Here is a 15,322-nt window from a genome sequence, read left to right as displayed (position 1 = left end):
TCTAATCGCAGTACATATTGTAGGAACACAGCAATACTTTAAAGTAGCCATATCAGATCTTTATGGAGCTAATTTTGTATTCTTCCCAGGAGAGTCACCAACAGCCGCTACGGTTTTTTTTTTTTTTTTTTTTTTTCTCCTTAGATTTGATAATGGGATTCTTTACCCTAAAAGCATCTTTGTGTTGTTCAAATTCCATGGAACAGAAAATATTTCTACATTAAATCCATATTAATTACAATAATTCTACAATAATTACAATAATTTTTTCTTATTTTCTGTAATATTGCTACATGATTTCCACATGATACCTTCCTGACACTGATTTTGAGTCTGTCTCCCTTCCTCCCTCTCTTTCTCTCTCTCTCTCCCCCCTCCCTCTCTTTCTCTTCTCTCTCTCTCCTTTCCTCTCTTCCCTCTCTCCTTTCCTTCTCTCTCCTCTCTCTTCTCTCTTTCTCTCTCTCTCTCTTACAGCAGTCCTACTTCTTTTGTCTCTACCTGTTTTAGCAGCCAGTATTACAATACTCTTAACTGACCGCAATTTAAACAACATTCTTTGACCCTGCCGGAGGTGGGGACCCAATCCTATTTCTTCCCCCCCCCCCCTTTCTCCCTTCTCCCTCTCTCCTTTCCTCTTCCCTCTCTCCTTTCCTCTCTTCCCTCTCCTCCCTCTCTCCTCCCTCCCCTCTCCTCTCTCTCTCTCTCTTCTCTCTCCTCTCTCTCTCTTACACACACACACACACACACACACACACACACACACACACACACACATACATATACATGCACTAACTCTCAGCAGTTGGGAGAGAGTTTCTTGCCTAGGGTTACACAGTTAAAAAGTGTGTTAAGTGTCTGAACTCGAATTTGAACTCATTCTCCTGATTTCAGGGCCAGACTCCTCCTATTCACTGTACCATCCAGCTGCTCCCTGATTTTGAGTCTTTTTACTCAAAATAGTTTTCTTATAGTTTCCTTCCTTGCCTAGATCTAACATTTTCCTTAGATATAAAATCTTACATTTCCCTCTAATATATGGAGAGATATTTTTTAATAATAGCCTTTTCTTTTTCAAAATACATGCTAAGATAGTTTTCAACATTCACTCTTATAAAACCTTGTTTTTCTAATTTTTCTCCCTCCCTCTCCCACTCCGTTCCCTAGACAGCAAGTAATCTAATATAGGTTAAATGTGTGCAGTTCTTCTAAACATAAATATATTTGTCATGCTGAATAAGAAGAGATATTTCTCATAAACTTTTCAGCTTTTCCCCAAGCAGGTCATAATGCATGTATAATACACAACTGATTAATACCTCAGGGAATAGCAGTACAAACTAGGTTGCCTGGACCATTAACTACTATTTACATACCTTCTGGAACTATAGTCATTTATAACATCTTAAAAACCCCTAATGGTTTAACTGGTTGTAGCTATTGGATTCTTATTAATTTAATCAATCCACAAACTTTTTTTAAGAGCCCAGTCTATGGCAGGCACTGTGAATGCTATTATATAGTGAGCATATAAACACAAAGAACGAAATAATCTCTTAGGATTCAAAATTTCTTGATTGTTTGTGTCTAATTTCCTTGATTCTGCTTATTCACCAAGTATCTTCTCTTATTTGCAAAAATATTGCAAAACTTTGTTCAGATGTCCTGTATAAATGTTTTCTATCTTTGTAATTCATTCTGGTATCCCAAGCTTAAGGATAGCTCAAGGTCAGAGATTCTTAACTTTTTTTGCATCTAGGGTTCCTTTGACAGTCTGGTGAAATCTGTGAAACCCCTTCTCAGAATTTTCTTTAAAATGAATAAAATAAAACACATATGGTGGTTATAAAGGAAAACAGTAATTTTGAAATAATAGTTACCAAATATTTTTAAAAGTTCATAAATCCACTAGATTAAGAACTCCAGTTCTTGAAAATGCTGTTTTTAAATTGGCTTATCTTGACTTCTCCCTTACCTTGCTGCTGCTTCTTAGCTTCAGCAATTATTGTTGGCAAATTTAAAATGTGCCTTTGGTTGGCACAGAAAAGAATAAATTATGTTTTTCCTGTTAAAACTTTCATTATGAGCAATTTTTAATAGTTTTCTTTGAAAAGTTTTTTTTTTTTTAAAGAAAAGTAGTTTGTGCTATTCCTTTTAGAGAAGGCTTTGTGATACATATAATCTAAAGGGATAAAGTAAATTTATGTATTAGTCTTGTGATCAAGATGTCAGAACACTACTCTCCTTTTCCTTCTTCTGTTAGGGTATAATTTAGTAGAAATTGACAAGTCAAATTGAGGGACTCAAATTGAGGTTGGAAGCAAATTGATGAATTTTTTAGCCACTCCTATCAACTCTCAAAAATCTTTTCCAATGGTAGGAGGGTCCGTATAGTGTTGATTTCGGTACTCCCAAGAATTTTTATATTGTTAACATCCATTCATCCATACATATATTTGTTTCTGCAGGTTAAGAAGTCTAATTACTTAATATGAATTGAAAAAACTGAACTTGATTTATATAGTAATGATTTAAAAAAATAAATTTCAGAATGAAAACACAGTTTTAACATTCTTAAGCATATTTTTGCCTCACAAAACAGTCCACGGGAATATCCCAGAGCCCAGTTTTGCTTATATATTATCTGAGAATATGTAGTTTCTGTTGCCTCAAAACTAATAATTATTATCTACTTAACTAACCAGCTATTTCCATCACGAAGTTTTAAAATGTTTTATGAAATGAACATGGATTTATGTTGCTAATATCAATATTATATGTATTCTTTTACAGGTCAACTTCGTAGTGTGCCAACTCTTTGCCTTGCTAGCAGCTGTTTGGTTTCGAATTTATCTACATTCAAGCAAAACTAGTTCTTTTATAAGACATGTTGTTGCCACCCTTTTGGGCCTTTATCTTTCACTTTTTTGCTTTGGTTGGTAAGTAACTATTTTAATCATTTTAAATGGAAATGCATGTTTTTGAATACTCCGATAATGCTGTCAGTATGTAGTTACAATAATTAATGTATTTAAAATGCATATTAATTTTTGAATAATGTAATATCAAATATAAAATTAATTAATTAATGGACATTAAAACAAATTATAAAATAAAATATATAAAGAATTAGAAAATTTAAAAATTGGTAGTTTGATGGAGTGTTAATTCCTCTTATGTAGTTTTCCCCCCTATTATTCAGCTTATATATTTTGTTTTAAAATTTTATTTAAAGTGAGGGAAAAAAGCATAGTACTATTCCATGGATATGTGATTTCATTATTGTTGGTATTCTTTCTAAAGAGCATATCTCAACCATTATCCTATATCACTCTTTTCTGTGTCTTCCCTGTGGCGTTCAGCTGTCATGTCATTCTCCTAGTCTTTCGACATTGCATTCATGCCAGTGGAGTCATTCAGTTAGTATTTACTTAATTCACACTCTGTGCCAGGCACTGTGCTAAGTAAGCTTTGAAGGGTACAAAGAGAAAAAAAAAGTCTCTTTTTCTCAAGGAGCTGATGGGGGAGATAACATCTAAACAACTATGAACAAATAAGACGCACACAGGATAAATTGGGGGTAATCTTAGAGCATAGGCACTAAAATAAAGGAGGACTGGGGAAAACCTCTTCCATAAAATGGGACTTCAGCTAAGAGTTGAAAAAAGCCAGGAGACAAAGACGAGGAGGGAGAGAATTCTAGGCATGAAGGACAGCAATTGAAAAAGGTCTGAGTTGAGATGGAGTGTCATTGAGGTCATTGAGGAGTGTCCCCAAACTGCAAATTATGTGGAGGGAGCGGAGATAGAGGAAGAATGGAAAGGCAAGATGGGGCAGGTTTTATGGGAAGCAGATAGCCAAAGGATTTTGTGTTTGGTCCTGGGAATGATAGGGAATCACTGGAGTTTATTGAATAAAGAAGTAAAGTTGGTTCAATCTGCATCTGAAGATCAATTTGATAAGGAGGATAGGCTGTTGCTATAGTCCAAGCTAGGGTTGATGAAGTCCTGGAAAAGGGGATGACATATATATATATATATATATGTTACAGTAGGAGAATTGACAAGACTTGATTTCTGATTAGACAGGGTGGAGAACAAAAGTGAGGAGTTGATAATGAAATTTAGATTGTGATTGGGTGACTTGGGGGAGGATAAGAATTGTAAAAGGAGAGTTGAATGGGTAGGGTGGGAGAGAAGATAGAGTTCCAGTTTGGGCATGTTGAAATTAAGATACCTATGACATCCTTGAGATATGAAAAGATAGTTGGAGTTGTGAGATTGGAGTTGGGAGAGAAATTAGAATTGCATAAATAGATATGAGACTCATCTGCATAGAGATAATAATAATTGTGAAAATGTGAGTACAATTGTAATGAGGTTACCAAGTGAAAAAGTATAGCAAGAGAAAAGAGGTTCTCCAGCTCCAGTTACTGAATGCTCAAGAACCTCTACTCTTAGTAGGTAGGTATGATATGGATAAAGAATCCAACAAAGCAGTCAGATGGATAAGAAAATGAGGGCAGAGCAGTGCCACAAAAACTTGGAGAGGGAAAAACATAATAGAAAAGAAGGCGATCAACAGTTTCAAGAGGGTTTAATAGGATGAGGATTAAGAAAAGGTCTTTAAATCTGGTACTTTAGAGATCATTAGAACTTTGGAGAGAGCAGTTTCAGTGGAATGATGTCAGAAGCCAGATACAAAAGAATTAAGAGAATTAGAGGAAAATAAGTGGAGGCATTGATTATAGAAAGCCTTCTCAAGGAGTTTAGCCACAAAAGGGAGGAGAGATATAGAGCAATATCAAGTGAAGAGTTTTTTGAGATGTAGTCTACATAGTGGAAAAGTAGCCAGTAAACTGAAACAAATTGAATGACAGAGTTAGGGATAGAAGAAGGGAAAACCTACTGGAGAAGACAGGATGGAATGAAACAATTTAGGCATGTAGAGGAATTTACATGAGTGAGAAGTCCACCTCTGTGTGAAATAGGAGTGAAGGAAGAGAATGGCAGAAGGCCTCTCAGTGATGTGAGATAAGGAAAAAAGAAGAGAGAATTCACAACAAAAGGCCTCAATTTTTTTCAGTTAAAATGAGGCAAGATTTTCAGCTGAAGATGTGGGGAAGAGGGAGCTGTAGGAATGTTGGAGATGAAAGTTGAAAAATTCATTGAACTGACTGGGATAGTATATTGATCAAGGTGGTACAAAAGGATTGCCTTGCCTCAGAGACTTGGTTGAGATTATGTTGCATGAACTTGTCATGTATCGAGGCAGCACATTTTAGTGCTTTTTCTCCACTTTGGTTCAGCTGATTTATCAGTAGGTACAGTGGCAGTGGATGAACTTGAAAGAAGATACTCCAAATGTGACCTGATTCCCAAGAGGTCAAGATGGGGAAAAGAAATAAAAATGTAATTACTGTAAGAATGATGGCCTTAAAAAGAAATAGGGATGGAAAGATTGGAAGCCCTGGTCAGAATGAAGAATAAGGTTCAGAGTTTTGTGTGGGTCAGAAACCATTAATAAAAAGACTGGATAGAGCTCTAGAAGCAAAGCAAAGTTTATTATACATTCTCTCGAGAATCGGGTGTCCCACCCATCAAGCAGACAAACAAAGGGAGGAAGCACCCTAGGGGGCAGGGTCAACGCTTTTAATCTCTAACGCAAATTCCCCCTCCCACCACTGACCTTCATTCTTATTGGCTGAGGATCTTACATTCTAAACGGGTTTGAACTACCCAAGAAATTGAACTTGACCAATAAGTATATTTGGCTGAAATAGGGAGGATAACAAGAAAGGGGCTTAAGTATGCACTTAGGGGGATAACAGGGAGAAGACTTTATTATCCTTAAGAAGATAGCAGGGAGGAGACTTTTAAGTATGTCCTTAAGATAGCTGGAAGGGGACTTAAGTATACCCTTAGGAGAATAGCCCTTGACTTAATGCTTAAAGTCCTTCAGGCCTACTCAAATTTTGAAATAGATGAAACCTTACTCGATTTTCACAACTGTCTTGAAAGATCTCACCTTACCTCGTTCAGTTTCAAAGCAGAGGAAGAGGTGGAATAATAGATTATGATTAGGTAAGGAATTTAAATTGTAGAACCCTTATGGTTGATGTTAAGATTAAAGTTATGACTGTCTTGGAGAAGCTGTGATGAGGTGGAAGAATACAAGTCATGGAAAATGACTAAGTTGAGGAATGGGGTTAGGGGGAGTAAGGATATTTGAAAGAGCATCAGTTATATTTTTGAAGTTCTGTAGTATGAAGTCAGGAATTGGGTAGAAGAAACAGAGAATAAGAGATTGAACTCTTTTTGGCAGGAAGGAGAATGTCCTGTAATTCCATAGAATTCTGTTAAGGTGATAAATGTTGTGTGGATCAGAAACCATTAATAAAACAATTGGATAGGTCTCTAGAAGCAAAGCAAAGTTTATTTACATTCTGGAGAAAGGGGGTCCCACCAATCGAGCAGACAATCGAAGGGAGGAGGCCCCATGGGGCTAGGGTTGGCGCTTTTATCCCTAACGCAAATTCCCCCTCCCACCACTGACCCTCATCCTTATTGGCTGAGGATCTTACATTCTAAACGTGGGAACTATCCAAGAAATTGAACTTGACCAACGAGTACGAGTACATAGTTGCCCATATTTGGCTGAAATAGGGAGGATAACAAGAAAAGGGGACTTAAGTATGCCCTTAGCGGGCTAACAGGGAGGGGATAGCAGGAAGACTTTAAGTATGTCCTTAAGATAGCAGGGAAGAGACACTAAGTATGCCCTTGACCTTAAAGTCCTTCAGGCCTATTCAAACTTTGAAATAGATGAAGCCTTACTCGATTTTCACAACTGTCTTGAAAGATCTCATTTTATCTCGTTCAATATTTATTGAATGAATTTCAAAGACTATGAAGTGACTTGCTTGTATTAGTAGAGAGGAAAGCCTGGAAGTAGCAGTGGGAAGCTAGGGGTAATCCAGTTTCTCTTATCACAATCAGTGAGTTTGGGTAAATGAATGAATGTGTAGCTAGAGCATGCTAAAAAGAGGAGCCATGTTTTCAGGAAAAAGTAACATCTCAGTTCAATTAGATAGAGAGAGTGAAAAAAAGAAAAAGTTTAACTTAAAAGTTCCATTTCCAGATTATGTAGGCTACTTGTCATCCTCACTAAAAAGTAAGAAAGGGAAGATTAAAAAGTCCACAGAATCATTATAATTAATATGGATTTAATGTAGAAACATTTCCTGTTCCATGGAATAGGAATAGTTCATAGATACTTTTAAAGTAAAGAATCCTTTTATCAAATCTAAAAAGTTGGTGACTCTCATGGGAGGAACACAAAAGTAGCTCCATCAAGATTTGATATGGCTAGTTTAAAGGGATGCTGTGTTCCTACAATATGTACTAAGATTAGAATCCCCCAAGACTCATTAAATGAACATACTATTTCTGTTGAAAAGAACTTAGAAGTTTCTGAAATAGGCTGTTTTTTGTAATTATCACAATGCCATCAGTAAACAAGCATTGAAGGTTCTTAACATTTTTTTGTGTATGTCAGAGACCCCTTTGGCAAGCCTGTGGATCCCTTCTCAGAATAATGTTTTTAAGTTATAAAATAATATTTATGGGATTACAAAAGAAATATTATATTGAAATAGCCCTAAAAATATTTGTTTTAAAAAAGGAAATTTTTAGGTTAATAATCTGTACATCCTTAATAATAGCAATGAATCCTTTTGGCAAGCATATTTCTCCTTAATAAAAATAGTTATATAAATAAATAGAAAAAGTATGGGATGTAGCATTTGTCAATTTGTTGTAGTAGGTTTAAGAATTGGAAAGGTTCTGTTTTTCCTTTTTTACTATATAACCTCAAAACTCAAGTCTTAGAGATTTTTAAATTCTGAAAAGCTATAAGAAAGGACAAAAGTACAGATTATAAGAGATATAAATTGTCCTTTCTAATTGAGCTTTATTTCCCTTTATGTAAAATTTATATCAAATCAAATTTCCACTGCATAAATTTTTGGTATAATTGGTAGATAAAAAGATTATTTTGAGGGCTCTGTTGCTTTTTCTGAGAATCTTCTTAGCTTCTAAAGAAAGTATTTTGAAAAAAATAAATAAATAGATATTTCTGTTCCCTTGTTTATTTTTTCTTTTTTATTCTCTCACTACATGTAGCTTTTATTATAGAAATGATTTTCCATGGGCAAAGCACAGTTATGATCATTAATATGATACTTCTACCACTGAGTAAAGCATTCTTAAATTTAGAAAAGGAATTATTAGCAGAAGTAGCAATGCACCTAATCTCTCTTTAGATGGAGGATATAGAGTAAGAGTTGTTGCCATGTGAACAGGATTATGACTAAATTTACAAAATACTTTGATCAAGTAATTTACCTCTGACAGTATTCATAAAGTCTTGAGTTTTGATAAAGTGCATTGTTGTGAATTTTATGATTAAGAACTTCAAGGTGATTTAATGTTTTGTTGTTCTTTTAATTATAATAGACATGGAATTCTGTGTCCACACTGGACTGACATCAGAATTCTCTTGAGATGAAAAATCCCAACTTGATCTATGTCTTTGATTGTCTGTACTGTATGATATCTTTCTATTTCATGTATAGCTGAAGCCCAATATCTACAGAACAGGGATAACACCTACTTTTTTTTCTGGCCTGTTTTAGTATTTGTCTCTGGCCACTCCAGATGTTTTGTTGAAAACCAGAAATGTGCTTATCAGTGCAGATAAGTTATTATATGCTTTTAAAGTGATTGTGTTTTGAGGCTCTTGAGTTTTGTTTGTTGTTATTTGGCTTTCCCCAAATCATTTCTGTTTAACTTCTGAAAATTGAAATGATACATTCTTAAGATTATTTTATTTCTGTCAGCTATATTCTTCTAGGATTATTTTGTTTTGTTTACTGATAATTAAAATTTAAATATTCCACCACCACCACCACCACCACCACCACCTCCTCCCCAAAAAAAGGGGGGGGTCATTACCAGAGCACTAGCTATCAGGCAAGTAATGACCTAATTTTATTCCTTTTGCAACATCTTCTAAAGTATCTGCTAAATCCTTATTTTTAAGGCCCACCACAATTTGACTAGAATCTAATTTTGTAACTATATGTCACATTGCTTTCCCCAACCTTAGTACATTGTTCCTTCCAGTAACTAGATTGATAACTGTTACTAAATTTAACATTCCATCTTCCAATTCTGAAGATTCACTGAAGTTGATTATTCCTCATCCCTAGAATGCATTCCCTCTCCCTATACCTAGAATATATTCCCTCTTTATCTCTACATTTCAGAATTCTCCTTGGCAAAGCTCAGGTGCTGCTGCTTGCCTCCTTACAGTCTGCTTTCAAGTCCAACTCCCCCCAGAGTTACATATTTTTTCTTTTTTAAAATTTACCTATGGACAATGTAAATTTCTCCTTTTTCTTTTTCACTCCTGCCCTTCACCCTTAACTCAGGCTTTATGCTCTATGAAACCACAGATTATAATATTTTATTTTTGTATTCCCAGAGCCTTGTACAATATCTTGAATCTAATTTAACATTTTAATAAGACCACCGTTCTGATAAAGTGGATATTCCCTCCAGTAGTGCATGCCTAGTTCCCAAGTTTTTTTTTTTTTTTAATAAATTTATCTTTAGTGTAGCACCTTTACATCCTAGAATTTTTAGCCTGCTTTTGTTTTCCCACACAATGGATTTTTATTATCATCATCCTTATCACCACCACCACTGTGACCACCACTACATTCATCATCATCATCATCATGCATTTAGGAATGTTTTCTATTTGTCAGGTTCTGGGCCAAGTGCCAGAGACACAAAGAAAGGGAATCTTTTCTTTAAAGTCATTGCTTCCTTCAGATTGGTTTTGAAAATCTTTGTGCTTTTTGTACAACTTTGAAGCCATATGCAGTAATTGTCATGATAAAAATAAGACATCTTAAGAGATGGTGATTTTTTTTTTTTTTTGTAGTTGCCATTTCAGTACCATAGCTATCTAAATGATTTTTTATAAAGCCTGATATTAGAGTATTCAAGGAAAGTCTTTGACATTTCTTTTTCATTTATTTTTTCTTCCTTTCTGAAGCCATATTTTGTTGCCTTAGTATAGTAGGTAAGTGTCCTTGGATTCTTGAAAACTATGTTAATGGAGTAAACTATGGTATATTTTACCAAGCTCTAAAAGATTAGAGTAAGAATCCATGGATATATTATATCTTCAGTATTTGAGAAGGTGAATTCATTGAGTATCATCACAAGATTGGTTGTAGAAGAATGGTTATTTTTTTGTGTGTGTGACAGTAATTTGCGACAGTCAACTAAATTGTAGAATGATCTGAATCAATAGCGAGAATAATCACACTGATGAAATAAGATATGGAAGAAAAAAAATCAGCAGATTTAAATGTTAAGATGTTCTAGGAAATCATTGTAACCAAGGTTGATCAAAGTAAACTCTTGAGGCCCAAGATTTACCTGTGAGGATTGCATTACTTTTGGCATTTGATTTTTAGATCTACACTGTACTTCACATGGCAAGAATTTTTTTTATTAAAGTTAAGTCAGGTTAAAAGGAATATAAAGGGGAACCCTTAAGGGAAAATATTATATAAAGCAAACTGAATTGTCCTTATAGAAGAAGAAGGGAATGGTAATAGTTTGCCTTTGTAACAGTCACAGTTATTTATGGACGGATCTTATGTGTATATAATATCAGGTCTTTTTTAGCCCATCTGTTGCCACTCAGACTCATTGGCCAGAAGGGCTAAGTCATTACTCTAGATTGATTTACTATGCTTTCCTGTTAGTGTTCCTGTTAGTGATATACTTTTATTTAAGACATGGAAATAGAAAAGTTGGAAGTATAAGTAAGTATAATAAAGTGCTAAGGATTAGGAAAAGCTGTCACTGATTAGTAGTTATATGATCTAAATGGTTTATATTTGTGGCAATTATAAAAGACAATTCTTTTTTATATAAATAGCATTTCATTTTTCACAATTATATGTGTAAAGATAGTTTTCAGCATTTGTTTCTTTTATTGTAATAAGTTTGTTTATTTTTTAATACTCTGCTTTATATGAATCATGTTGGGAGAGAAAAATCAGAGCAAAAGAAAAAAACCATTGTTAGAGAAAAAAAAAACAGAAAAAAGAAGTGAATGTAGCTGATTTACATTCAGGCTCCTTAGTTTTTTTTTCCTGGATGCAGATGGCATTTTCTGTCCAAAGTCTATTGAATTGCTTGGATCACTGAACTACTGAGAAGAACCAAGTCCTTCATAGTTGAGCATCACACATTCTTGCTGTTATTATGTACAATGTATTCCTGGTGCTGCTTATTTTGCTCAGCATTAGTTCATTTAAATCTTTCTAGGCCTTTCTATAATCAGCTTATTCATCATTTTCAATAGAACAATAATATTCCATTACCTTCATGTACCACAATTTGTTCAACCATTGTCCAATTGATGGGCATCTACTCATTTTCCAATTTTTGCCTACCACAAAAAGAGCTGCCACAAACATTTTTACACATGCAAGTCCTTTTCTCTCCCCTTATGATTTCCTTTGGATAAAGATCCAGTAATGGCGCTCAGTATTCATTTTTATAAGATTTTGAGTTCCAAATTTTTCTTCTTCCTTCCCTTTCCTTCCCCTGCCCAAAAGGGCAAACAATCTGATACAGGTTATACACATGTGATCCTGTTAAACTTTACATTACATATGTTGTAAAAGAAGAAACAGAACAAAAGGAACAAACCATGAAAAACCCTAAAAAATGTAAAAATTGTATGCTTCAATCTGCATTTGGACTCTATCAATCAGTTCATTTTCTAGGTTGTATAGCATTTTCCATCATGAGTTTTTTTGAATTAAAACAAAGTTGTAAATTTAGAACTTCTGAAATTATCTGTAATATTCATATGCCATCATATAAAAATATGAAATGATAGTTCTTATATGGAAAATGGTTGTTTTCTTGATGCTTTAAAGACCATATGCTATTGTTAGAGTTAACCTTCACCAATTGATTGAACAGAATATATTTAGTATTTATGAAGAGCTGAAGAAGAAGTCAGTTGAAAGTACAAGGAATGAGCCAGTTGGATAATGAGTTGTGAATGACTTAACATACTTAAAGCTAAAATAGATGTATTAAAATGAAGGGTGGAAAGCTGCTAATATTGACAGAATATTGTCAGAATACTGACAGAAAAATAGACATTTGCTCCTTGAATAGTCCTAAAAAAATGGTTAGTTTTGAAGAAAAAATTCTTAGTTGGGACAAAGTGTGTGAGAGAGAACATCTTCCAAGAGAAAACAATATTTTTAAAATTAAAAAAAGATAGTTTAACTCTTTCCCCTATAGGAAATGCTGTTCAAGAACTTGGTTTAATATTCTAATAATAACAAAAATCTTAGATTTGATAAAACACTTCAAAGTAACATCTGAAACAAGTGGTCATGTAAACTCTTTACTTGAAAACCTCTAGTGAAGGGGAACTCAGAACCTCCTAAGGTAATCAGTACAGTTTTGAAAAGCCTTTTTTGTTACCAGTTTTTCCCTCTTAAGTTAAACCATAGACTACTGTATACTCTGTGTAAAAAGGTCTTGAAATTTTAGTGACTGATAAGTTTTGGAGAGTCTTCCTTTTATGGTTTTATTTCTGAAATTAAATTGTATTAAAATATATTAATGCAAGCTTATTTTGACACAATATATACTTCCCAGATAAAGTCTAATTTCTCCACAAAATACATTCTTCTTCCTCACCCCCTCGGGAAAAAAATTTAGCTTATCAATTATTAATAGAGAAGGAATGTGCCTTTTAACTTTGATAGTATGGTACTAACACTGAAAAAGTTATAATGTATAATTATAATAAATTTATTATATTTATAATATTATAATGCATAATTATAATAAAGTTACATGAAGTTATAATGTAGAATGTAATTATAATCTTCAATAATATGAAATGTTATAGTGTAATATAAAAATAATGTAAAAATTCACTTTGAAATTATTCTTGTTAATTTAGACAAAACACTATAGCTTCTCTTTCTAGATGAGTTTCATTTTAGTATTAGATTGTGTTTATGCTTCCTTTTTGTAGTCAGCAAATTGCTTAGAGATCATTGGTTTCTCTACATTCATAGACTCAAGTAATGAAAGCATTAGAAGAGAGGAAGTCTTTACACTCAATGATTTCTATGCTAAAGTTTATCCTCTTTGTTGTATTTTCTCTGCTTGTACTAATTCTGAATCCTGTAACTTAAAGATGCTGTTGGGGAATCAACATAAATCAAGTAATAAGATTATGAATAGTGTTCAGAAAAAATGTGGCATTCAATTTGACATAGCAGAGACTGTTTTTTACCTTTCTTTGTATCACTAATGCTTAGCACAGTGCCTCATACATAGTAGGCATTTAATAAATGCTTACTGACTTGACATATTGACTACAAAGAATGTTTGAAAATATAACTGATATGAGAAAGTGTGGTGTAATGGAAAGAGTACTGGTTCTGGAGTTAAAAATCCTGAATTCAAATCCTACCTTATGAAACCTCTAGGACAAAAGAAGAGAATATACATTTATTATATGCTTACCATGTTCTAGCTACTGTGTCACGTTGTATAGTTACTATTTCAGTTGAGTCTCACAAGTAGAAGATAAATGCTGTCATGATCCCCATTTAACTGTTGAGGAAATTAAGCAAATGGAGGTCACACATCATCCCCTATCCTCTTCCCCTTTCTTTCAGTCTCTGAAGACTCAGCCTTTTCCTTCCCAAAGCCAGCCCCTCTGAACCCACTCACCTACTTCCTTTGTCCGCAAGAGAGTGAGGTTCTTGTATTCTTACTCAGAACACAAGAAGGGAAGCACATTAGTACATCTCATGGATTTCTGTGGAAACTCTTGATATTCTGTCATTTCTTCAAATGCAGCCACCATCTTTTGGGATGGGAAACTCCATTTAATTCTTAAAATTGTGGGTAGAATACTCATAGGAACTTGACGCTTACTATGGCCTTCTGAAGAAAGGCAACCTTCTTCTGGTCTTCTGGTGGGAAGAAGCAGAAATTTCCTTGTTTCTGCAGGTGGCATATTGTGTGTGTATGTATGTGTGTATGCATGCCCGTTTATATGTGTTTGTGTATGTGTGAGCATACATGCATGTGCTTACACACTCTTCTGTTTTCTCCCTTTTCCCTATTCTCCCATTTGTTCACCTTCCTCACCTTTTCTCCTCTCCCCTTACTTCCTCAGCCTTCTTTTCGGTCCCTTTCCTTTTCCCTTTCATCATCTCCTTCCTTACCTTTTTATCTCCCTTTTCTTTGCCTTTTCCTTCTTTCCTCTTTTCCTCCATATATCCTCTTTTGCTCTCCTTGCATCATCCCCTTAGCTCCTTTCTCTTCTTATTGCACTCATAGGAGAAACTCCCTTCATTATTGGAACAGTCTTTAAGCAGAAGGATTCATAATTACATATCAGTATGGTACTTATCAAATTAATTCATAGTTTCAGTTGTTTTCCTTTTTAATAGTAGATTAAGAAAGAACCTACTATCTTAGTTAGCTCTTTTGTTGATAGAAATTTTAAGAATTGAATAGAGCAAAAATTTAGACAAACTTGACTTGAACCACCTTACCTTTTAGGACTTGAATTCTCCAAATGTTTTCTTATTTCTGAAAAAGTTTTTGTCATTCAAAGAGTACTACTTTTAAAAGATAAAACTCAAACATTATTGCTTTTTAAAACTTAATTTTATAATAAGTGTTTCTCATGTGATTGAGGCATTACATCATTTGCTCTCAATAAAAATAGAACTAGCAAAATTTGAGTAAAATTATCAGTGATCTCTGTTCTCTAAGAAAACAGAATGTATACATATGTTTTATATTTATATTATGTTATGTATAACGTATATAATATGTTATATAATTATTTTCTACCATGTAATGGTAATTTCTGGATAAGTAACTGACTTATCCAGAATGCATATTAAATACTTTTTTTTGAATGTTAACTTTGTTCTTCTAATTGTTATTTTATTTTTATAGGTATGCCTTACATTTTCTTGTACAAAGTGGAATTTCATATTATATCATGATCATAATAGGAGTTGAAAATATGCACAAGTAAGTTAATAATTTTCATATTTACTTAAAATACAGAAATCAATTTAAAATATTTATTAATACATTACACTTGAAGATTCTGTATTACACTTTTTTTTCTTGTTCACTTCTTTGATAGAAGGATAGACCTCTCTGAT

General features: G+C 33.8%; 1 protein-coding gene across 1 annotated transcript in view; it reads left to right on the top strand.

Annotated features, from left to right (window-relative positions):
- MBOAT2 (membrane bound O-acyltransferase domain containing 2) overlaps window positions 1–15,322 on the top strand; it is a 156,769-nt gene that overhangs the window by 38,548 nt on the left and 102,899 nt on the right. The window contains exons 2-3 of the mRNA XM_051976082.1: window positions 2,791–2,936; window positions 15,108–15,185. Of these exons, the coding sequence (XP_051832042.1) occupies window positions 2,791–2,936; window positions 15,108–15,185 (224 nt within the window). The remainder of the gene's footprint in view (window positions 1–2,790; window positions 2,937–15,107; window positions 15,186–15,322) is intronic.

This window comes from Antechinus flavipes, chromosome 2 (assembly GCF_016432865.1).
Source record: "Antechinus flavipes isolate AdamAnt ecotype Samford, QLD, Australia chromosome 2, AdamAnt_v2, whole genome shotgun sequence".
In the NCBI taxonomy this organism is placed as follows: Eukaryota; Metazoa; Chordata; class Mammalia; order Dasyuromorphia; family Dasyuridae; genus Antechinus; species Antechinus flavipes.
Note: the sequence above shows the minus strand (reverse complement) of the source record. Positions and strands in the feature narration are given on the sequence as shown.